The sequence below is a fragment of the Diorhabda carinulata genome, chromosome 5, assembly GCF_026250575.1.
Source record: "Diorhabda carinulata isolate Delta chromosome 5, icDioCari1.1, whole genome shotgun sequence".
Lineage (NCBI taxonomy): Eukaryota > Metazoa > Arthropoda > Insecta > Coleoptera > Chrysomelidae > Diorhabda > Diorhabda carinulata.
In genome coordinates this window covers 19883232-19907101 of record NC_079464.1, presented here as the reverse complement: position 1 = coordinate 19907101, position 23870 = coordinate 19883232, and the positions used below count along the sequence as shown (strand labels likewise).

The window sequence follows — 23870 nt, the reverse complement described above, 5'->3', positions numbered from 1 at the left end:
ATAAGAGTTAGAAGACTTGACGTTTAAAGTTTGTTCTTTAATAGATTCAGATTTACATAGGTTGCATTATTGGTTTAATGAAGCGAACAATGCCTTTGTTTTGTAGAATATCGCTCATCTAACAGTTATATTTGATTCTTCGGTCATTCTCCACTTTCACGCCTCTGTATACTTTCCTGATGATTTTTCTTAATCCTTTTTTGTTGTACTCTATCAACGTTTTTATGAGATTACTGCGAAAATAAGAATTTTGTAGATCTGCATTTCGGCGATGTGATCCTGAAGTTTGTTCTTCAGTAGACTCACATTTACATTGTTGTCTATCAAACTCCCCAAGGTACTTGAAGGTTTTTTCCCCTTAAAGGTTCTGTATTCTATTGCAAAGTCTACTGTGTTGGAAGGTCATATACTATCATCATATCTTCTAACAACTCTACCAAGCTAGTTCTGCTTCTTGATTTCAGTGTAATGTTATCAGCATGGAAACACATTTGCGCCCAATTTGTTAAATATTGTACCCCGTTGGTCAAAATGCTTTATGGAAGAGTGAAAAGTAGTTATAAACAGTGATAGTCAACCACCTTGCCTTACCCCTTTATTTATCTTCAATGGGTTACTAAGTTGATAATCTATTTTAACTAGTTCTTTTGAACCTTCTATACCTATACATCATTATCAAGTTCTGAAGGCAAACTAAACAGTCTCTGAAGACGATAACTTGGTTATCGAGACGCGCGTCAGACAGTGTAGTCGTGAGTGTTGGTGTAGTGGTAGTGTAAACAGTGTGTTCAGTATGAATATGATCAACGGTTCGAGAAATTCGAACTTAATTATTATCATCTTTCTATGCACTAGGTTTTCAAGTGCTACTTTCACTTTAGATCTGTTGATGTTATCAAAAACTTCGATGTGTATGTGGATGTCATGTTCGTTACATTTCTCCATTATCTGACGTAAAACAATCATTTGGTCAGATATACTTCTGTCTGTAATTCTCCGATTTCAATTTTAGACACCCATTTCAGTCTATTGTTTAATATAGAGGTTAGAACTTTATAGCCAATCTTTAACAACTAGATGCTTCAATAACTATCTTAGTTTATTTCGTAATTCTTCTTTTCTATTGGATACAGCACGTCAATATCATATTTTCTACACCATCTCTTCCATATTTCAACAACTCCTCCGCTATAACATTGTCATGCCTGAGTTTTTTCAGCAGTTTTTGTTTTAAAAGTTGGACTTGATGATCAATAACGGCAACTATGTTAACGTGGCGGTAAAACAACGCAGTATGAAGTCCAAAGTTAGATCCTAGCGACATCTCTCCGACTGGCTCCGTACCAGTTATTCATTTGATCCTTAGACAAGAAAAAAGATTTCTATAATCAAAGATTTGATCTAAGATTCATATTCATGCTAACGCTGTAGATGCGCGGACGTTTGAAAATTGGCTTGCGCAGGATATTTGAAAATTCATTCACAATTTTACAAATTCACAAATTACTCGAGTAATTTTAAATGCTCGAAGCTAGTTGTCGCATCAAATTGTAAATGAAATAAATACCTGAAATTAACATGCTGTTTAAATGAAGTATTTTGTAAAATATGTTGGTTTCATTACAATTTATGTGACAACCAGGTCCGACCATCTAAATTTCACAATTAAATGGCTGAAGTCCTCATGTGGGCAAATGTATAGTCGTCTACAGCGCATATCCACGTCCTACTGTATATAATAAGCTATCAAAGATTGAAAAAAAAACGATCTGCTTATAATTTTCATTTTAATATATATTAAGCTTAAAAAGTTGTATTGTTTTGCTTATTTTGTGTTATTTTGCTTTATTTAGAAACCGTTATTCGTTGCGTGAAGAAGAGGCTATCATAATAAACACAATTGGCATGTCATTGATTGCTCTAGCTATAATCATAAGTTACATTCTCCAAAGGGAGGAGTTTCGTTTCAGAGCGCACATTCTGATACGTTCAGGAGATCTCTAATATTCGAAAGGATGCTCAATAATAAATTTGTAGCTTTTATTGTGTATATGAATGTTCGAAATGCGAAAAACAAAAGATCTACATTATAGAACTGATTAATCTATATAAGTCATTTTTAGTACGTTTGAGGTTATCATCATCAAGTGATTTCAAATCAAAATAAAAGGAAAGGGGGCACTGGGCAGATTTCTGAAATAAATAGGATGAATAGGCTTGTTTTTGAATGAGCTTTGAATTTTTTAATAGTTTATTATCTGAACCCCCAGTACATCTTCCGTTAATTGCTACTCCTTTGATACTGCGTATTTCTTGTAAAATTTAATTCTCAAGTTTCTCTTCAACCTCTGCACTAAAGACAGTTCTTCAGTACTTCTTCGTTAGCTCTAGCATTTGAGGATGTTGAATGCCTTTTGCATGTTGGTCATGGCTTTTCTGAATTTGATTTGGCCAAATAAATTTTTGTATCACTACTTTAACAAAAAGAAATCGATATGGAAATTTTAAAATTTTTGAAAACTCGTTTTATGGGTTTAATTTGGACAAAGTGGTTTTGTACAATTTAATTTGGTTGAAAATAGACTTTTCTAAAATTATTGTGCCCAGAAATAGGTTTTTTCAAAATTAGTATGTTCGAAAATGGCTCTTTTTAGTTTTTTTTAGTTAAAAAGAGCTTTTCTGATATTAGTTCCATCAAAAATTTTCTTTTTTGAGTTTAATTTTTGATTTTGGATTTTATATGTGCAACATTGGCAGAAATTGTATATTTTGGCAAAAAATTTGGGTATTCTAAGTTAACTTACCAGAGAACTGCTACTCTGAGATTAGTTTGACCAAAACGTTGCTTTTCTGAGTTTAATTTATTCTGAACTTTGTTTTTCTGAATTAATCTTTTCAGATATTGGTCTAAAATTGATTATAAATAATTAATTTTGTCTGAAAATTTTTTATCTGGGAGTGATTTATTCAAAAATTTGCTTTTCTGAATTTTATTTAGTCGACGAATCGCTTTTCTAGATTAAAATTTTCTAAAAAATGGGCTCTTTTTGGTTTACTATGTGAAAAATGGTCATAATTGTATTTTCTCAGAACAGTTTGGTCAAAAATTGGACTCAAGTGATTCAATTTGTCTAAGAATTAGTTAGAAATTGACGTTTCTAAAATCACTCTGATCAAAAATTGGCAATTCTCAGTTACTATTTGTCAGAAAACAACTCCTCTGAGAATAATCCAATCAAAATGTTGCTTTTTTGAGTCCAATCTAGTCGAAGAATTGCTTTTCTAGATTGAACTTTTTCAAAAAATGGATTCTTTTTGGTTTACAATGTGATAAATGGCAAATATTTTATATTCTAAGCACAGTTTGGTCAAAATTAGTTAGAAATTGGCATGTCAAAAATGTTCAATATTGTATATTGTAAGTTCCATCTGATCAAAAATTGGCTTTTCGTATTTCAAGTTGGATGTGAATTAGATATAAATTGGCGTTTCCAAAGTCATTCAGTCAAAGAATAGCTCCTTTAAGAATCATTTTGATTAAAAAAATCTTTTCTGAATTCGACTTCTTCGTGTTTATAATGTCAAAAACTGTCAATTTTATATATTTTAAGCTCAATTTGATCAAAAATTGGCATTTCGTGGTTCGGTTTGGCTGTGAATTAGCTATACATTGGCGTTTCAAAAGTCAATTTGATCAAAAATCGGCTATTCTGAGCTAATTTGGTCAGAGAATAGCTCATTAGGGGTCAAAAAGTTTTTTCTGAATTCAATTAGTCCAAAAATTGCTTTTCTATACAGTAATTTCTAAAATTTGTAAATGTAAAAAATACCCAATATTCTATTTGAGCAAAAGTGGGTTTTTGTAGTTCAACTTGGCTAAGAATCAGTCAGAAATTGGCGTTTCAAAAATCATAGGAAAGGCTTCGGTTTTCTAAATTCAATTTGGTCCAAGAATTGTTTTTATAAATAAGTCATCAGATTTCCGCGTTTTCGAGTCTCAAACATCATTCGTTTGAGACATTGAGGCATTTATAATTCTGTTTAATTCACAGGTTTGAAAGTCTCCCATTCGGATCTCGTGTCCCAGACTTATTTCTAGGATGTTACGTCTTCGATTTCTTTTCCTTCCAACTTTATGTTACTACTGGTGACTAAATTTATCATAAATTGGGCATTAACAATTTTTTTTATTTAAGCCTGGATTGGAGATAGTCGATGGTTTAGCTTGTCTTTAGACATATGTTAAAAGAGTTGTGAAAAGTTTAGGACAAATTGCGTCACCTTGTCGAACGCCCTTTTCGATTCTGCAATAATTTTGACGGTGGTAGTTTGTAATTGATGTATTTGAACATAAAAACCTCAAAAAAGTTTTTTGGCGCTCCTAAAATCGTTTTAAAAACAAACAGTATTCAGATCTAATCCTCATTCCCTTAAATTGTTTACAAATTCTTTTTCAACGTGATAAATAATCAGTAACTAATATTAGCTTAGCAATTATTTAAATATAATAAATAAAATTATGACTGCATAATATTTGATCTTTTGTTTTTGGTATAAAGTGTAGGTGGGTTGGTTTGAGCTTTATAAATTTCTTGGAGTAAATTTTTTGCATTGTTTTGTGATTTGATTTAATGCTAGAATATTTTTGTTAGAAAATTGCAGCATAACGAGCTTCTTTCACTATGTAACGAGATAATGTGATATGCATGATGTATCACGAGTTATGCTTCGATGCTTCTTATCTAAGAGGTACTTGAATAATCAATTTTAGATTACCTCAATGTGGAAAATCTACGGGCAGATTCGGATTTTGAATAAACCAAATGAAACTTGAATTTGTCGATTTATATTTAAAAAATGTTGAAGTTCCGGGATAGAATACAGTTACCAAATTAGTCTTACTCAGTTTAGATTGGTCAGAAATAGATTTTTAAGTTAAATTATTTTGTAAAAAATTGGTTTTTAACTTTAATTTGGTCACCACTTGGCTCTTTAGAGATTAATTTGGTCAAAATCTTGGTCGAAAATTGGATTTTTTCAGTTTGATCAGACCTCTTTTTAGTCATAAAATGTCTATTGTGAATGTAATTCGATCAAAAATAGGCTGTTTTGAATTGGGTTTGGCTAGAAATAATTTTGTCAACAATACGCTTTTCTTAATTGAACTTAGTCACAAATTGAATTTTTCATTTTCATCAGGCTTTTCTTGGTCAAATTTGGTTGCTATTTTGAGTTTAATTTCGTCAAAAATAGGCTTTTTGAATTTATTTTAGTCAGAAATATTCTTTTTTCAGTGAACATTAATCACAAATAGGATTTTTTCAGTTTCATCCAGCTTTTCTTGGTTGGGTTAGGTTAGAAATTGGCTTATTTTGAGTCAAATTTGTTCAATAATTGGCTATTGTTTAATTTGGTCAAAAATAGGCTGTTTTGAATTGGGTTTGGCTAGAAATAATTTTGTCAACAATACGCTTTTCTTAATTGAACTTAGTCACAAATTGAATTTTTCATTTTCATCAGGCTTTTCTTGGTCAAATTTGGTTGCTATTTTGAGTTTAATTTCGTCAAAAATAGGCTTTTTGAATTTATTTTAGTCAGAAATATTCTTTTTTCAGTGAACATTAATCACAAATAGGATTTTTTCAGTTTCATCCATCCTTGGTTAGGTTAGGTTAGAAATTGGCTTATTTTGAGTCAAATTTGTTCAATAATTGGCTATTGTTTAATTTGGTCAAAAATTGGTGTTTTGAATTTGGTTTGGCTAGAAATAAGCTTTTCTTAGTAAAATTTAATCAAAAATAGGATATTTCCAGTTTTATCAAGCTTTTCTTGGTTAGGTTCGAAATTGGCTTATTTTGAGTTAAATTTGGTCAATAATTGGCTATTTTGAGTTTAATTTTCTAAACAATAGCTTTTCTTAATTCTCAACTTTGTTACAAATTTTTCAGTTTCATCCTTTTCTTGGTGAAATTTGGTTACAAATCTCTCTATTTTGAGTTTAATTTGGTCAAAAATAAGCATTTGAATTTAGTTTGATCAGAAATATACTTATCTTAGTAAAATTTAATACCAAATAGGATTTTTTCAATTTCAACAAGCTTTTTTTGGTTAAATTTGATCATAAATTGGCTTATTTTGAGTTAATTTTAATCAAAAATTGCCTATTTTGAACAAATTTAACTGAGAAAAGCCTAATTAGACCAAAAAAATTATTTTGCGACCAGGTTGGACTAAGAAAAACATATTTTTGACAACATTAATCTTACAAAGGCATTTTTTACAGATATGTAGTTTCACGAAAAAAAAAACTTTTATAATGACATCTCTCGACCTTCGAGCATTAGGTCGCGAGATATTTGCGAAAAACTAATTTTCCTGACCTTTCAACTTTTTTAGTCGTCACGATTCAATGTCGATTTATCACATCTTCATGACACTAAGAATTTTTTCCCAAATTGGAGATTAAAATCCCTAAAATGACTGCATTACTTACTGATGTTCATTGAAAATATTGTATTGAAGTTAGATAGATTTCATTTGGTTAGTTCATTCTTCTTTTTCCTGTCACTGGTTCTACATAATTCCACAGTTATCGAATATTCTGGAAGTATTCTGTTTACGTTCGAAGAATATTCGAGAATATTCGCGATAATGAAAAATGTAAAACTTTATAAACCTCGATTTTTTTTATAAATAATGATCCGTATTTACTCCAAGGGATCATTTTAACCGTATAGTTTGTATGTGTATGTATGTATAGCTCTATTTTTTTTTTGTTATTTGTATACTTACACGTTAGTTGTGTAAATATTTTCCATTATTATTATGTTTTTATAATTTTTTTCTTGATATTTTCCCCTTGTACAGAATATTTTATCAAAATATAAAGTGTCTTATGAAACATTTGAACTATTTGTTTTCCTATAAAGGTAATCTTCGTAACCATGTAAACGTACCCTTAAAACAACTGTTTAATGTAAACAAATGAAAATATTCTTCGTTGTATGCCATGGTTGTTTTCAAACGTCAAAATGACAGGCTGATTGAACGCCTTTCGATCGGCAGCTACATGAAAGAATTCTTCGAAAGTTCGAGTGTGAAATGTCTAATATAACAAGACAAAATTTGTTCTTTTTCTCATCGTTTTGTCTATAAACTGAAGTAGAATGAAATTAGGGATACCGGGTTTGAAGTTGCCATTAGAGGCGATCGATGGTGTAAAGTGAGGTTTCCGAATTTTTATATCACATTTTCACAAAACAAGCGAATAGTTTGGTCAGTTTGGTCAAAACATTGGATTTTGAAATGTAATTCCGCTGAATATTGACTTTTCTGAACTTAATTTGGTATAGCTAGCTGAATTTAGTAGAAAAATCTTTCAGCTCTTTTTAAATTATGCTGTTTATAAACTAATTGTAATGACCCTAAATCAATCAATAAATTGTTTTTTCAAATCTAATTTAGACAAAAATTGGCATTTCTTAATTCAATTTACACGATAATTGTCTTTTTTCTGTTAAGTTTAGTCCAAAATGATTTTTCTAAGTCTAACTTATCCAAAAATTGGCATTTTTAATTAAATTTAAACGATAAATGTCTTTTTTCTCTTATATTTATACGAAATTGCGTTTTTTGAATCTAATTTGGTCAAAAATTTGCTTATTTGCTTTTAGTTAGGCCTTAAATTACATATTCTGATCTGTTCAAAGAAATTTTTTTCCAAGTTTAATATGCTAAATTACATTGACTATTAATTGTGTGGTCAAAAATGGCTTTTCTTTATTTTGTATAATCAAAAAATGTTTCTTTTTTGCATTAATCTGGTCTAAAAAGGATTTTGTAACCAAAATTGGTCAAAAATTGGCTTGTTTGAAATTAGTTTGGCCAAAAACTAGCTTTTATGATTTTATTTCGATTAAAAAATGATTTTCCAAGTCCAATTTGATCAAAATCTGGTTTTTCTCAATTTAATTTAGTCAAAATCTGTCTTTTCTGCATTAACTTTGGTCCAAAATGGCTTTTGCGAATTTAATTTGGTCAAAAATTGTTTTGAGTTTAATATTATTAAATAAGCTTTTCTTGGTCTAATATAGTCAGAAAATGGTTTTTATAAAGTTAATCTATTAAGAAGAAGGGATTCCACCATTTCTAAGTTCAATTTATTACAAAATTGGATTGTCTACACTTAATTCTTAAATTCTTTTTCCAGGTCTAATTTGGTCAAAAATTGGCGCTTTTTGTCTAGAATTGGAAAAAAAATGACTGTTCAATGTTCAGTTTTCTGAAAAAACTTTCTTTTTTAAATTCAAATTGTTCAGAATTTGAGTGTCTGTAGATTAGTCAAAAATTGGCTATTCGAGATTAAAAAATGCCACATTCACTAGACTACTTTTGGATCTTCCTACATTTTCGAAAATTCTCAACTATCTTTCTCCAATTATTGTATCTATAAACTTTATTTTTACATAGACTGTTATAATTTCATTGCTAATTTCGTCTCATCCTAATTCCTTTTCATCTGGTACTTTTTTCTACCCTACAATTTTCCAAGTTTTCATTTCTATAATTATAAGTACAAAAACCATTTAAAACAAATAGATAATGAATAAAGAAGATGAAATATTCATTAAAATTACATTTGCATGATATTATTCGCATAAAATTGGGCAACTGCTTGCAATATGTCAATATAACAATCTGTAAATATCTAACCCTTAACTAACCCTATTTCAGAGACACTTACTCGGATTGGCAAGAAGAAGGTATCGTCATTAACGCGTTGGGGATGGTACTGGTAGCGCTTGGTATCCTAATATCGTACGCTGTACGTAGTCCAACCCTCAAGGGCGACACTAGAATGACCATTACTGAAAGGTTGTAGGAAAAGGCGCCATCTAGCGCCAAAGTCTCGGATGTAAACGCAACATCAGAACCGGAACGGTTCTGAATCCAACGATAATTTTTAGGTTAAATTAAATAGTGCATGTCTAGTTAATTAGTATCTTCGATTGCCAATACATATTCTGACTAACCCCCGTATATGTTGATAATACACGCTTTTTTTGTATATATGGGGAAGTGCCGGGAGAACAACTAACATTGGTTTAGGGCGGTTTATATATGACTAACTATCCCTTAAAAAGTGTTCAATTGTGCGATTTTTCTAACGAAATTTGTATACAATTTTGAGGAAATTTAGAAAACGTAGAATTGAAAATACTGCAGCGTGAATTTCCAATGTGACTGCTAAATATTTATGCCAAAATGTCGATGTAACTTTAGTAGAAGTAATAGATGGTAAGTGTAGTAATATCGATAATTATTGCGTCCATTCAAAATTTGATATTTTTATTAAAATTAGAAAAATGTTGCATTTATTGAAAAATTTTTTTTATATTTGTTTCCCTCACTCAAAAATAAATTAAAATGACCGAAATACATGTAACTTCAATTAATGTTTTTTGTGTTTAAAATATTTCTGGCTTTAAGCGAATAGAGGACAGTTTTTAATACTTTTACCTCAAGCTTTTCAAATTTATTTATTAAAATCAGTATTTTTTTGATATATTAGATAGCACCAAACTTTATATTCAATATATTATAGGACAAAATATCTTTTTACAAAAAAGAAAAACATAAAAACTATGGGAACAACAGCCTCAAGTGTATTTCGATGAATATCAAAATGCATCAGAAACAATTATAAAGATTTCATTAGAATAGCAAAAATTATTGCTGATTAGTTTCATTGCTCAAGCAGATTTTCATGAAAAATGACATTAAAATAGCAAAGATTTCGTTAATATAAAATTTCAAATCAATCTTTTCGGGTAAACTTTTTGTTGATTGATTCCCAAAATGTAAATGCCTTTTCGCTTTGTTACTAATCGAGTTTTTTTAATTATCTTTTATTTATTAAGTCAACAAACAAAACAATTGACCATTTCTTTAACAAATATGTCAGCCTAGAAATTATTGTTGGTTCTGTATTTATCTTACCAAATGGTACTAAAGCACGTGGTGGTCCTTGGTCTTTTCAACAACGTGCTTCCACGCCACTATTATAGTTGGAGATCTTTCAATCAAAAATAGTTTTAAGACATATTGTAGTCAAAAGTTTAATTTTTTTGATTTCAATTAGCCAACAAATGTCTTTTGTGCATTAAACTTGGTCCAAAATGGCTTTTGTAAATGTAATTGGATCAAAAAATGGCTTCTCTGAAATTAGTTTGGCCAGAAATTGGCTTTTCTAATTCTAATTCGTTATATTTGGTCTGAAATTGGCCTTTTTTAGTTGAACTCAGTCAACAACTATCTCTTCTGAGTTTAATTCGGTCAATAATGACTTTTCCCAGATTAATTTTATCAAATGTACTTTTCTTGGTCCAATTTATTCGAAAAATCATTCTTATAAGGTTAATTTATTAAAAAAAAGGTCTCCACACAATTTAATTCAGTCAAGAATGGCTTTTGTAAGTCTAATTTCGTCAAAAACTGCCTTTTCTGCATTAAAATGGCTTTTGTAAGTGTAATTTGACGAAAACTTAGTTTCTTTGACATTACTTTGGCCAGAAATTGGGTTTTCTGATCTCAATTCGATAAAAAATTGTTTTTCCAAGTTATATTTGGTGTGAAATTAGCTTTTCAATTTTCTAAACTTAATTTATTAGAAAAAGGTCTCCAAACAATTCAGTCAGAAATAGCTTTTGGTCTAATTTGGTCAAAAATTGGAATTTGTCTTGCAAATTGGTTAAAGTCCAGCTTTCATTTCCGCATTTTAATTGTTCTGATTATCTAGGTTTTCCTTATATTTAACTTGCTCTTAAGGGAATTTTGATTGGCAAATTTTCCCAACTTAATTGTACTCTAATAACATCATTTGTTATTTTTTGTTCTCCATCAATCCCTCATCTTCAGATATAACACCACACTTCTAACCACCTCAACTTATTGACTCCAATGACTATATCTTCGATTTTTTTAATGGTAAAATATGCTTTGTCTCCCAACTTGATAGTCCTCTGATGGCATCACTTGTTTATCTTTTGTTATTCATCCATCCATCACCTTCAGGTATTATCATCTACCTTAACCTCTTTGGCAATTTCTTCCTAGTGGTGAATGGCATCCTTTCATTTCTCTTTTCTCAGCACATGACTAAATCAAGTCAACCATTGAAACTTATTGAATGTTATGATGTCTTCTCCATTGAGTATATCTTCGATTTTGAAAATCCTTAATATCTTCTTTCAAATACTCTTATTTTCATTAAGTCTAGCTTGGTTAAAGTCCAACTTTTTCTTCCATATTCTGATGATTGTTTCATAGACTTTCATCTTGGTTTTCTTTGTAGTCAACTTGCTTTTAAGGGAATTTGTATTAGCAAAACTTTATTCTTTCTTTGTCTACCTTTGTACCTGATGGCATCACTTGATTTCCCTTTGTTATTTACAACCTCACTAAAATTTCTTTTATTTTATTGTGCCATAAGCAGATTTTATGTTCATATTACCGATTTATAATTAAATAAAAAGTTAAATTAGTTCTTAAAAGAACTGAGTTTAATAATACAGGTAAATACACGTTCAACTCAAAAATGCGTTTAAAACATCACGGTAAACAAATCCCACGTCAAATTCAATCATTAATGCTGTCAGTTATTCACGTTATATCAATTATATTGTTGTCTCTTTTTACTGTCAATTTAAAGAAACGCATGTCTTGTAGTTGGTCTTGCGAAGAAGACTCAAATAAACAAACACACATTTTCCAAAAAAGAAACAATTTGCAAAATTTTTGCTATCTTAATATAAAGTTAACATTATCATTATTTCTCAGCTGATTCTTTGACAACTAATTAGCATTTCTCGATTTCAAACTATTTTAGATCGCAGTGTACACTAAAAAAAATATGAGATTCAAATTTTGAAATGGCTCCAAGTATAGTGACATTCCTGGTAGTGGTAAATGTCAAAATTTTTTACCGTTTGGGCTTAAAAATTGATCATATTAGTAGACCAGTCCAGTCGTTTGCTTTGATTTGATTTTATTGAAAATGATTTTTTTGCAAATACATTTTTTAATCATTTCGTAAATAAGTCGATCAAAGTATTAAGATGAATCAAATATTTAAAATAGTCGTGAAATCTGTCGTCAGTCATCGACATTTTGAATATTCGATGATCTTCTAGTATAAATTTTATACTAAACGTTGTAATCAAATAAATTCAGCTCAAAAAAAGCAAGTAATCAAATAATACTCGGTGTATGTGTGTTAGTATGTAGTTAGATACATAATAAAAGAAGTTCAAAGTTTACGACACCCCTTTGTAACTTCTTTTGAAAGTAATGTTAAGAAATATGTCGTTTCTATTATAATTAATGATTTTTTATAAATTAAAAGTCTATATAAGGACATTTCGAAACTATGGGACCCACAAAAACAGACTTTGCGTTCCTGTGTCACATCGTCCTGTATCTACGAGTGTGTCGCGAAACTAAATGCGGTGACTTCTCGTTTGTTTCATCCCGTGGTTTCCGTTTTCACGTTAAAATATTTTATATCTTTTGATGTTTCTTCAAATATAAGTATATACATATATAATTAGAGATTATTTTTATCGAATAATATATTAAAGTACAATTTATTTAAAGGACCAATTTTAGAATTATATTGTTCGTTGCATTATTTGTTATATGATATAATCTACATTACTTTTATGTTATTTAATATATTCCAGTTATTGATATGTAGAAGTATTGTAAGTTTTAATAAATGTATTCTCAAGTTGTCCTTTTGTCCTTTTATTTCAACTAACCTAAAGTAGAAAAGAAGGATGTCTTCCGTCACGTGACTAATACAAACTGGTCTGCATGAAAAAAGAGAGAAATTTTTTTATTGTTAAAAAATTGTTACAATTTGTATACAAAAACTTGTAGAAACAAAAACAAACATAAAAATAACTAAATAAAGATACAAATATAATAAAATTTCAATAGGAACTGCGATATAGTGCTAGTAGTAATAAATCCGGCATTATATTGTCATATACGCAGGCGCAGTATAAATTTAAATAAGGGAAATTTTATTAAAGTTACTGCTAGACTTAAGCTACGTAGGAATAAAGCCAAGCTGCTCAACCCCAGGCCCGCGGGCCACAGGAATCTTAAGTGGCCCGCGCAAGTGTGGTTTAAAAGTACGTACCAAATTCAAAAATCCCGCGGCGCACATTATGGATCCAGTAGTACGTTGCATAAATTACATACGTGCAAAAGCTCTTAACAGACGTCAATTCGGGCTATTATTTGAAGAAGAAATCACAGAATATGGAGAGTTTCAACTGTATTGTGCTGTGCATGGCTTTCAAGGGACCATCATGTTGAAACATTTCTTCAACTTGCGAGAACAGGGGCTTTACCATTCGAAGTTGATTTACTGAAGAATACATCCTGGTTGAGTGATCTTGCATTTCTTGTTGACATTACGAATTACCTCAATATTTTGAATCTAAAATTACAGGGTAAAGTGTGTTCACTTCGGACTATGTTTAATTTGATAAGCAAAATTGAACCTGTTTTCAATTAGCTCTCTTCCCCACACTTAAACATTTGAAAGAGGAGCTCAATATTGTTTCTGTTAATAACTCTAAATACCAATCTAAAATTAAATGCTTATCACAGTCATTTGAGTGATTTCAAGATTTCGAGAGTAAAAAACAAAATGTACAATTTTTATAAATCCTTTCGTAATAAGTTTGGCTGAAATAGTTACTTATCCTACCAATATTCAATTAGAACTTGTTGAACTGCAAAATTGTGATACGTTGAAAAACCTTTTTGCTAACAAATTGTCTTCGAAAGCACAAAATTCTTCAGAAGATTTTGGAGATTTTTGGAAATTGGTACCAAAAGGAGAATTTCAAGCAATAACTAACCTGGCGTTAATGTTTTTAAGTAGTTTTGGAATCAACATATGTATGCAAAAAGGTTTTTTCAGATCTTAATTATGTAAAAAATAAATGCCGCACATCCTTAATTGAGCAACTTATTTGTAACTTGTAAATTATTAAAAGACAAAGGAAGAAATCACATTGATTGTATAAACAAATTACCATAGATTTCAATTTTCAATTTTGTTTCTTTATTTATATTTTAGAATAAGATACAATTTTTCCTAATAAACAATAATTCAATTTTATTTTCTTGATAATTAAGATTTTATTGCGCTTGTCCTGAGAGAACTGAAACAGGAAATGTAAGTGGCCCGTCGTTAACGACTGAATCCACCGTTTCGCCCGACTCTTCAAAAGGTTGAGTATCCTTGGAATAAAGGAAACAGTATTTTGACATCTACCTACTGAATCAAAATAAGCTCTTGTATTTTTCCATTTTCGCGCGATGCAAAGGAAAACAAGATTAAGATTTACTTTCGAAGATTATGTAATCCTGCTCGATGAATTTATTAAAAACAATCTAAAATATATAAACCCCACAAAAATTATCGCAACACTGGTATTTTAGGATATTCTTAATACTTAATTTTAGTTTTTCGGGACAATCTGTGTATGTATCAACTTAATAGATATTTTTGGTTTCTTATTATGGGCAAAAAAATATCACAATTTCTTACAAAAATTTTTGGAAACAAAAATGCTCGAGTAAATCATGTCTGTCTTGGAGAATGAATCCATTGAGATCGAGAACTTTCTAAGCAAATTGTGTTATTGTATAGTGAAAAGTTAAATTTATTTTGTTAATAATGATGTACCTCAACGTTTAACAAGATATGTGACGAATGAAGAAGCCGCTAGAATCATCGCGCTCATACAAGATGGCCGCAGTCAAAGATACGTCGCCGGGGTAATTGGAGTTCAACAAAACACCATATCCAGAGTTGTTATTCGCTACCAAGAAACAGGGCAGCTAACCAGAAGACCAGGACAAGGCCGCGGAAGGGTAACTTCGGTAGTAGATGATTGTTATTTGAGGTTAACGGCGTTAAGAATACCACCGCTCGAAGGCTGCAAACAGATCTGTTGGCTGCTCGTAATGTGCGAATAAGCCTACAAACAGTTCGAAATAGGCTGAGAGAAGAAGGTATACGAGCTAGAGGTCCACGTCTTACCAGAGAACATCGAGTAGCAAGATTGGAATTTGCTCGAGAACACGCAAATTGGAATATTCAATATTGGTCCAATACTTTATTCACGGATGAATCAAGATTTTGTCTGTATTCATCAGATAGGCGTATACCAGTATATATGCGACGTGGTGAACGGCACAATCAGGTTAATTTTTGTCAAACTGAAAGTTTTGGTGGTGGCTATATCATGGTTAGGGCAGGAATTTCTTTCGAGGGTCGCACGGAGTTAGTACCAGTGATTGATGAAAGACTAAATGCTGACAAGTACATAACCAATATCCTAGAACCCCATGTAGTTCCCTATATGCCTCATATCGGTTACAACTCTGTGCTAATGCTCGTCCACACGCTGCTAGAGTGGTTCGGCAGTACTTAGAAGAGGTCGAGATACCCATCCTGAATTGGTCTGCACATAGCCCGGACCTTAACCCATGGTCTGGGACCATCTAGGATGGCAAATTAAGCAACATCCGGCACCAATAAGAACACTAGATGATCTTCAGAACGTTCTTTTTAACTTCTGGGAAAACATGCCGCAAGGATACGTCCAGAACCTGTTTAGAAGCCTTCCAAGACGAATGGACGCTGTAATTAGAGCGAGGGGCGACAACACACGCTATTAGAAATTCATTGGCTGGTTTTAGTTTAAGCACCGTTCATTTTTTTGTATAGTTGTTTTGTACAATTTTTTTGATATTTTTTATGTTTTGGTAAATCAAACTTTTTGTCCTCTGTAGATTAAACTGATATAAAATAAATGTTGCAAAGGGCGTATCTATTGGTGTCTTAATATATATATATATATATATATATATATATATATATATATATATATATATATATATATATATATATATATATATATATAATAAATAAATAATGAGTGTAGCGATAATTTTTGTGGGGTGTATATATTGTATAAAATCATTAAGACATTTGTTATAAAAAGTAATCGATTAGTGAAGATTCTACCTTATGCAACTAAGCTCAATGTTTTATGTGCATAAAATACATTGGAGACTATAGTTTTGCTATAAAATGATGGTTAATTTTAAATCTAGGCTAAAAAATAAATCAAATGAGACGTCTACCAAATTTTTATTAAAATTTGGAGATTGTACACCTTGGAACTAGCCCCCTCATATTTATTCACAGATGTCACTTACAATCGCTTATAATTGAATAAATTTTAATTGCCAGTTTGCAATCAGTATAGATAGACTTACTTCTGCATACATATTCATTTTTTATTGGATTAACCAATTCAAATTTTGTAGAAAACTTCCTCTTTGTTCAAGGATGATACTTGTGGTTTTAATATTCCAAACATCTTACTCAGTTCACTTAACCGTGCAGGATAAGAAAGTCTTCTTAAAAGAAATGCACAATGCAATTAAACCTAAAATAAATATTAAGGGTGTCCACAGATTTTGAATTCCTTTACTTTCCCTGACCAGATTTAAAAATTCTCTAACCATATCAAGGTGTGTATTTATTTAGAAACAAAGTGATTGATTTAAAATAATAATACTGATAATAATAATTAAAATATTATATTATAATCAAATATTGTTTTCAACAGTTTTCATAATTTTTTATCATTAATTGGATCCCAATTTCTTAGTAATTCTAAATGTTCCCTTCTAAAGCGGAAATCAATTAAGAATTAGATTATTAAATATGTTTTAATATCACAAACTCTATCTCATAATCATTTCCTCCTGCGAAAATGATTTCTTCCAATGCTTCTTCCATTATCAGGAATAAATAAATTTTAAAAAAAGTAAACACTCACACAACACCTATATTTGTAGGGTAGAAATAAAAACAACCTTAAATGAGATTGTCAATAACTCTCTTTATGAAAAGCCCGTTAAAGCTTAGCAGTATAATAATAAAGGATTTTCTTATTTATTGCTAGCACTATATCGCGATTCAATAAGTCCCTAATATCTTCTTCTTTGGGTGTCTCTTCTAACAAAGGTTGGCGATAACCCCAGCAAAGTCATTTCTGTCTCTGGCCCTTTTTATCAGCGTCTAAGAGTCTAAACCGATCCACCCCCGAATATTCTTCAGCCATAAAGCCTGTCGTCTGCCAAGATCACGTTTTCCCTTCGATCAGAAGTTGCAAAAGTCTATATTTCTATATATGTATGCATCATTTCATATCTCTTTTCTCAGATGACTAAACAAAGTCAACTTTTAAGACTTTTAATATTTTTCTTCCAAATCCTCTATTTCCTCTAGGTCTAGCTTGGTTAAAGTCCAACTCTTACTTCCATATTCTGATGATTTTTTGATAGACTTTTATCTTGGTTTTATGGAAATTTCTATTGGCAAAACTTTACCTTTATACCTGATGGCATCACTTGACAATTTTAGAATTCTTACTTGCTCTTTTAGTCCAGTGGACTAAAAGACAGTCTAAGATCTGTTCGAGTAAATACAAGTTCCCTTTTATGAGTTAATTTTAGAATTCTTACTTGTTCGAAAAGATCTTAAACTGTCTTTTAGTCAGTGGATCTTGGTGTCCAGTGGACTAAAAGACAGCCTAAGATCTGTTTGAGTAAGTACAAGTTCTCTTTTATAAGTTAATTTTAGAATTCTTACTTGTTCGAACAGATCTTTGAGTCTTTTAGTTCACTGGACATCAAGGCCTACTGGACTAGAAGATATTAGAAGCTGTACTGTACACACTGTTTACACCATAACTACACCAACATTGACAATCACACTATCTGAATTTACTTTCAGTCTCTGAAGAAATTGTGAGTGTTGGTGGAGTAGTATTATTCAGTATGAATGTCACCAACGGTTCCAGAAATTCCAGCATAGCTTAGAAGCTGTGTAAACTGCGAACACAGATCCACTTCTTATAACATAAAGCATGACAAAATTGGAGGAATCATTGGATGGATATGTGGAAAACGATAATGGAATTCATAACAGTAGTTATGGGTAGAGGAGATTATGAGTAAATTATATATATGATAATGGATGATATGACATATTGATGTCCTCGCGGAGTATATCTTTCCCTTCGAGCATAAAAAGGAGGGTGGTTTAGTGAGGTAGTCCCATAAAAATAATAAACAACATAGACTTGATATATTTATTTTATATTTAATATATATCATCAATAAATTAAAATACATTTAATTATGTCTCAAACATTGGAATATACTTTCACTTTTTTGGGGTATATCAAAAATAAACTCAGCTGAAACCCAGATAGAATACATCCTATGAAATTAGGAATCTGAAAACGTAGGAATTGTATTAACCACAAATATTCATCATAAAGTCTGTTGCTATTGATAAATAAATTGTGAGAAATAGTTAAGAGTATAAAGATTTTGGTTATAGATGATAACTTACTTGAACAAATTGGTCTTTTAACACCAATCCATAAATTAACCATTGTAAGGAAACGATAAATGTGGCGAAGATCAAATGGTAGGGTAGACTTTCTGTATTTTTCACTTTGATCACGTGCAAAAGCGACGCCAATGGGGCAGCGAAGAATAATACTGTTACTCCACAACACATCAATCCTAAATGTACTCTAACGAGTTCTGTGTTGTCCACATTGTTATGAATATGAAGTAAGATTATAATTAAAAGGAATAAACAACATAAAAATTGACGAAGGATGACTGTCTGGAAAAAGGGAAAATTTTTTTATATATAAACAGTGTCTCTGAATATTCATTCATAACCTACTCCTAATTATCCTTATTTTTACATATAGATAATGTAATGTGCAAATTTTAGATTATTACATACAGTATTTAAGATAAAGACACTTCCATTTTTTTTTATTAAATTAATATTTGAATATGCACACAGACATACTGGGGCCTTATTCACAACCTACTCATAATCATCCTTATTTTTGCTTATAGATAAAGTGAGATGCAAATTTTAGGTTATTATATACAGTGTCTAGCATTTAAGATGAAGACACTTTTATATTTTTTTAATAAATTAATATTTGAATATGTACATAGATATACTGGGACCTCATTCACAACCTAATCATCCTTATTTTTGCCTATAGATAAAGTGAGATGCAAAATTTAGGTTATTATATACAGTGCGTAACATTTAAGATGAAGATACTTCCATATTTTTTTTAATAAATTGAGATTTGAATATTCACACAGATATACTGGGGTCTCATTCACAACCTACTCATAATCATCCTCATTTGTACTTATAGATAAAGTGAGGTTGAAATTTTAGGCTACTAAAAATTATGAGAAAAAAATGTTATCAACAAAGAAGGTTTGAGGGATTAGTACCAGTTATAAGGGTAAAAAATGGCGCATAATTAATTTTTTTCACGATTTCTTTATAATAATTCCAAATAAAACTTTTTGTTTATTATTTTTTGATAATAAAGTGTTACAAAATTTTTTTATTTTATTTTTTTTTTCAACATCATTTTATAGAGGGGGCCAAAGTTGAGACTGAGAAAATGATAGCCTCCCACTGCGCTGAGATTATCTAGAATTTGGTAAATATATTATATGAATAAAAAAAATTCAAAAAGCTTTTCAAAGAGGAAGGTAGCTTATATAGTAATATACCAACTTTGAATAAAAAAATTAAAAAAAAAACAAAATGTCTTAAAAAAATATGTGAAATTAACCTTTTTTTTTTACTTTTTTCCCATGGCAATTTTTTTACAGTTTTCTAGTAAATTACGGTAAAATACAACAAATCAAATAAAACCCACAAATAATTTGAAAAAAATCTGTGGATTGGTTACCAAGTATAACGAGAGATTCGTTGGATAGAGTTTGGTAGGATAATGAAAATTTTTATAGGAGGTGGGTTTGTAGGAATAGGCCCTGATATAGGAATTTTTCTTCTGCAGAGCCGGGGTTGTGGTGGTTGTGTTTGCTAACTTTCCTTGAGAAGGATTTTTGGCTAAAAGAAATCGAAAAGAGAGCTTGCAAGTAAAACACCATCCTTCTCGTTTTGGGTTTTATTTTTTAAAAATTTTCTTTGTTATTTTTAAATTTAAAAGGGGTCGGGCATTTAGCTGGTGAACCTAGTTGCAGGGAAACCGCAAAAAAGCTGCAACACCGACGATCTCAGCGCAGATTAAAAAAATGCCATTGCGAGGAAACTGCTTGTAGAACACGCGTGCGCCCTTAAACTATTGTAACTTTCTTATTATTTCTATGAAATTTTAGATGTTTTTTGAAAGTATAAGGATTCGAAAACAGTGAAATAAAATCAATTTTTAAAAAATTATATCCCGTACTAGTCCCTTAAGAATTGCTAGTTAGACTATGATTGTTAGTGAGGTTATGTCTCGTATGAAAAAAAAATACTTACTTTGTTAATACTGTATAAATAGAATGTGATAACATATGCAAAAAACAAAGTGGCACCAACAGTATTCACTAAAATTATAGAACTGTCATTGATTAAGAAGCCATATCTAAGCCATAAACTCGTTGAAAGGCAACCACTCACGAAAGGAAACGCAGATATGTCACCTGTACTTTTATTTTGAACAACTTTTTGACAGGTGAGTCTGAAAAAAAGAGGAAAAAAAATTGTTTGTGATACCAGTAATGTGTGTTATTTGGAAAGGTTACACAGAATAAACGCAAACATGACGCCCTCTAGACGTTCATAAATGTCAAAAATAGTTCAACTTATCAAGAAAGTGTGACAACGCGTACTATGATAACGCTTTTCTAGTGTAGTTTATAGTTGCAGATACCTCGAAAAATGACCTCTATGAGTGAAAGGCTGAGAATTTGTACGTGTTTATACAGGATGTCTCAAAACGATCCAAATATTTCAAGGGTGAGTGAGAAGCAAACGAGACGCGGAGAAAGGGCATCGGGGGATCATTTTGTGAATGCGATGTTAGAGAGATTTAACAATTTCAAAAACATATTCCTCAGCGATGAGGAGCATTTTCGTTTGGATGGATACGTAAATCAACAAAATTGTGGTTTTTTTGGAGATAAGACATAAACGCCCTTGAATAGCCCAAAAGCCACCGCGTGGGTCATTATGTCGGAAAACTGCATTATTGGGCCTTACTTTTATGAAGATAACAGAGAAAATGCAGTGACTGTAACTTCTGCACGCTATGTTGTTGTTGTTCCCAAAGCAGGTGATTACACGAAGAGGTGATATTGACTAGCCACCTCGTAGCCCTGACTTCACACATGATTTTTTCTCAAGAGAATAATCCACGAAATTTAACAGATTTAAGGACCAATATTGAAGAAAAGTTTAGGAGGAATTCTGGATTACTCTGGATCTATTTCGTTGATTTTAAAATATATTGTAGTAACGTAACTGTAGATATTTCTATTCAAATTGAAGGGTCTCACTAACCAATATAATATAATACATTATAAATAATTCAAAATCGTTGATCACCGTTAAAATTTCTTTATATACATGCACTTTTGAGGTTATATTTATTAGCGAACCAGCGCCATGTTGACGTTCATTCTGTGCATCGTATAAATTGATTGAACTGGGAATTTTTTTGAGATATTCTGCTTTTATACAAAAGATTCTAAGAAGGCATATATCTATCTTTTAAGAATATGATATTTGAGGAAATAATTGTCACGTACAATGTGGTAATTTGAAGCTAGATGCAGTATTAATGATCAATTCAAATAAGAAGGTTGCTACTCAAATTTTGAAATATGGCAACACTGACGTAAATATGTCAAATCTGACATTGTCATCATTAAATCTGACATTTGACTCAGAACGTGTTGTTATACGAGTGCTATTTGAGTTGTTGATGTGTCAATCAACTCGCTTCGACTTTTGGCAATGAGGTACTATCTCGAGCCACCGTGTTTCACTGGTTTTGCAAATTGAATCGTAGCGCACTTCCCTACAGAATGAATTTCGTGAAGATCGTCCAAAATCTGGCTATTGTATCAGAAAACATCGATGCTATGCGTAAACTGATATTACAACATTGTCCTGACTATCAAAAGGATTTGGATACCACATACTCGTGTCGACAGCGTTGCCATTTCTCAAAAAGCAAATAGCAGCCCTCGTATTAATTTTAAATATATGTAATGTATATTGTGATAATTGACAAGGTTAAGACATACATGTAACATAATGAAAAAAATAGTAAGTTAAAATGTTTTTAGTTTTCCTCAATATACTAAAAGTGGGTGTTGAAGACTATATACCATAGAGTTAATATTAAAGATAGAGTAATTGACAAATTACTGGAATTGTACAATTGAAAAAGAGAGAAAGAGCACTCTATTAAGTACAAATTGTACTTAAAAATAATAATAATTTTTTTCTACACTAAAAAGATAGTAAATCTGCTTTCTGTATAAAATAGAGGTTATGTTGAAAATTCTTGTGCAAAAATGTATTAACCTGTGTATCTACAAGGTGAAAGCTATGTTTGAACTAAAAACTCTAGGCATTAAAGGTGATACACCCTGTATATACTTCGGCAACTATCTATTAGTTTTATAAAAAAATATATATGATTTAAAATTCATCTTGAAAATTCTAAAAATAATAATCTACTTTGTGTCATTTGATAAATATCTTATCAATTAGATTAAAAAAAAACTGATAATTCCAATCAACAAATCAACAATTTTTTTATATTTCTAGCTGGTTTAAATACGAAATTTATGAATAAAATATTTTTTAAATAAATAATTAACCTTCATATGAGGTAGTGAACATTTTTTATAATACTAATTATGCATAAATTTTGAAGAAAATCCTATATATACATGGAAAAAGGTTTAAAAAATACTTTGTACACAAACTACAACTATTCGATGTTTTTACCTAAATACACAATCTTAACTTACTACTTTATTTTTTGAAAAAAATGAATATTAATGTGATATAACTATTTAAGATCAAATGGATATGAACCATTTAATTTCAAAGTGACAATATAAATGAAATGTATATTAAAAAATTAAAAAATACTTACGTTCCAGTCAAAAATTGTAGAATTGTACATATTGATGCAGTAGTAGCTAATATATTTTTAAAATCACTTTCATTCATAATTGACTATATGTTTGAAACGAATCTTCCCTTATATTATAAATTCATGTGTATATTTTAATTCTTATCGTCAAACTCCATTGATATAATTATATTCAACAGAAAATTTATGCAAATGTTACTACATTATAATAATACCTGCTTCCCAACATAACAGATAATAACCACCCACGCGAATAGAATTTTTTTAACGTAGTGCAAATCGACACGGCGATATGCGTATCGAAAAAATTAAATTTTATTTATTAATACTAATTACAACAAAACATCAAAGTGTTAAAAGATAAATCACACATAGGTAAACAAATCAACTACCGGTATAATGTAGAATTAACAGTTGACATATATGTTGAACGTGTTGCCTACATAAATACTTATACAGCAGTAAGAAACTAGACGATTCATGTAGATAGTGGTTAATCTAATTTTTTTTCGTTTAAAGACTAGATCCACCAGTATAAATAGAAATCTAGTTCAAAAAAATGAACATTTTATGTTGAAAATGCATTTGCGATTCTCCATATAAAAAAAGTTTTCGGAAACTATGATAACCTGATCATGATCTGAATGTTCCGAAAGTGAAGGATCACGTTCACCGGGGCTCCGAAACTGAACGAAGTGATCGGGTATTGTTATAAAATAATCAATTTCTCCACATTGGTATACC

General features: G+C 30.5%; 2 protein-coding genes across 10 annotated transcripts in view; one reads left to right on the top strand and one right to left on the bottom strand.

The window, feature by feature from the left end:
• Positions 1–11784, top strand: part of LOC130894243 (plasma membrane ascorbate-dependent reductase CYBRD1) — an 86383-nt gene extending 74599 nt beyond the window's left edge. For 5 of the 9 annotated variants that reach the window (XM_057800901.1, XM_057800903.1, XM_057800909.1 and 2 more), the window contains one exon: positions 1854–2065. In XM_057800901.1, coding sequence (XP_057656884.1) covers positions 1854–2004 — 151 coding nt within the window. In that variant the 3' untranslated portion in view covers positions 2005–2065. Of the gene's footprint in view, positions 1–1853; positions 2066–8733 lie in introns of those variants that run through there. The other 4 variants (XM_057800902.1, XM_057800910.1, XM_057800908.1 and 1 more) reach the window with 1 other exon arrangement.
• Positions 11785–18240: 6456 nt separating this feature from the next.
• Positions 18241–23531, bottom strand: LOC130894240 (sugar transporter SWEET1). Its single transcript, XM_057800898.1, has 4 exons — positions 23127–23531; positions 20492–20693; positions 18521–18802; positions 18241–18401 (listed from the first exon to the last, which is right to left on the bottom strand). The coding sequence occupies exons 1-4, from the start codon at positions 23201–23203 to the stop codon at positions 18309–18311; spliced, it is 654 nt and encodes a 217-aa protein (XP_057656881.1). The 5' UTR covers positions 23204–23531; the 3' UTR covers positions 18241–18308.
• Positions 23532–23870: the final 339 nt, after the last annotated feature.

Coding starts and splice junctions, on each gene's coding strand:
- LOC130894240 (XM_057800898.1), bottom strand. CDS start 23,203: ATGAATGAAAGTGATTTTAAAAATATATTAGCTACTACTGCATCAATA. Junction 18,803..20,491: donor ATTTATACAGTATTAACAAA/GTAAGTATTTTT, acceptor CCCTTTTTCCAG/ACAGTCATCCTTCGTCAATT. Junction 18,402..18,520: donor TAAAAGACCAATTTGTTCAA/GTAAGTTATCAT, acceptor CTACGTTTTCAG/ATTCCTAATTTCATAGGATG.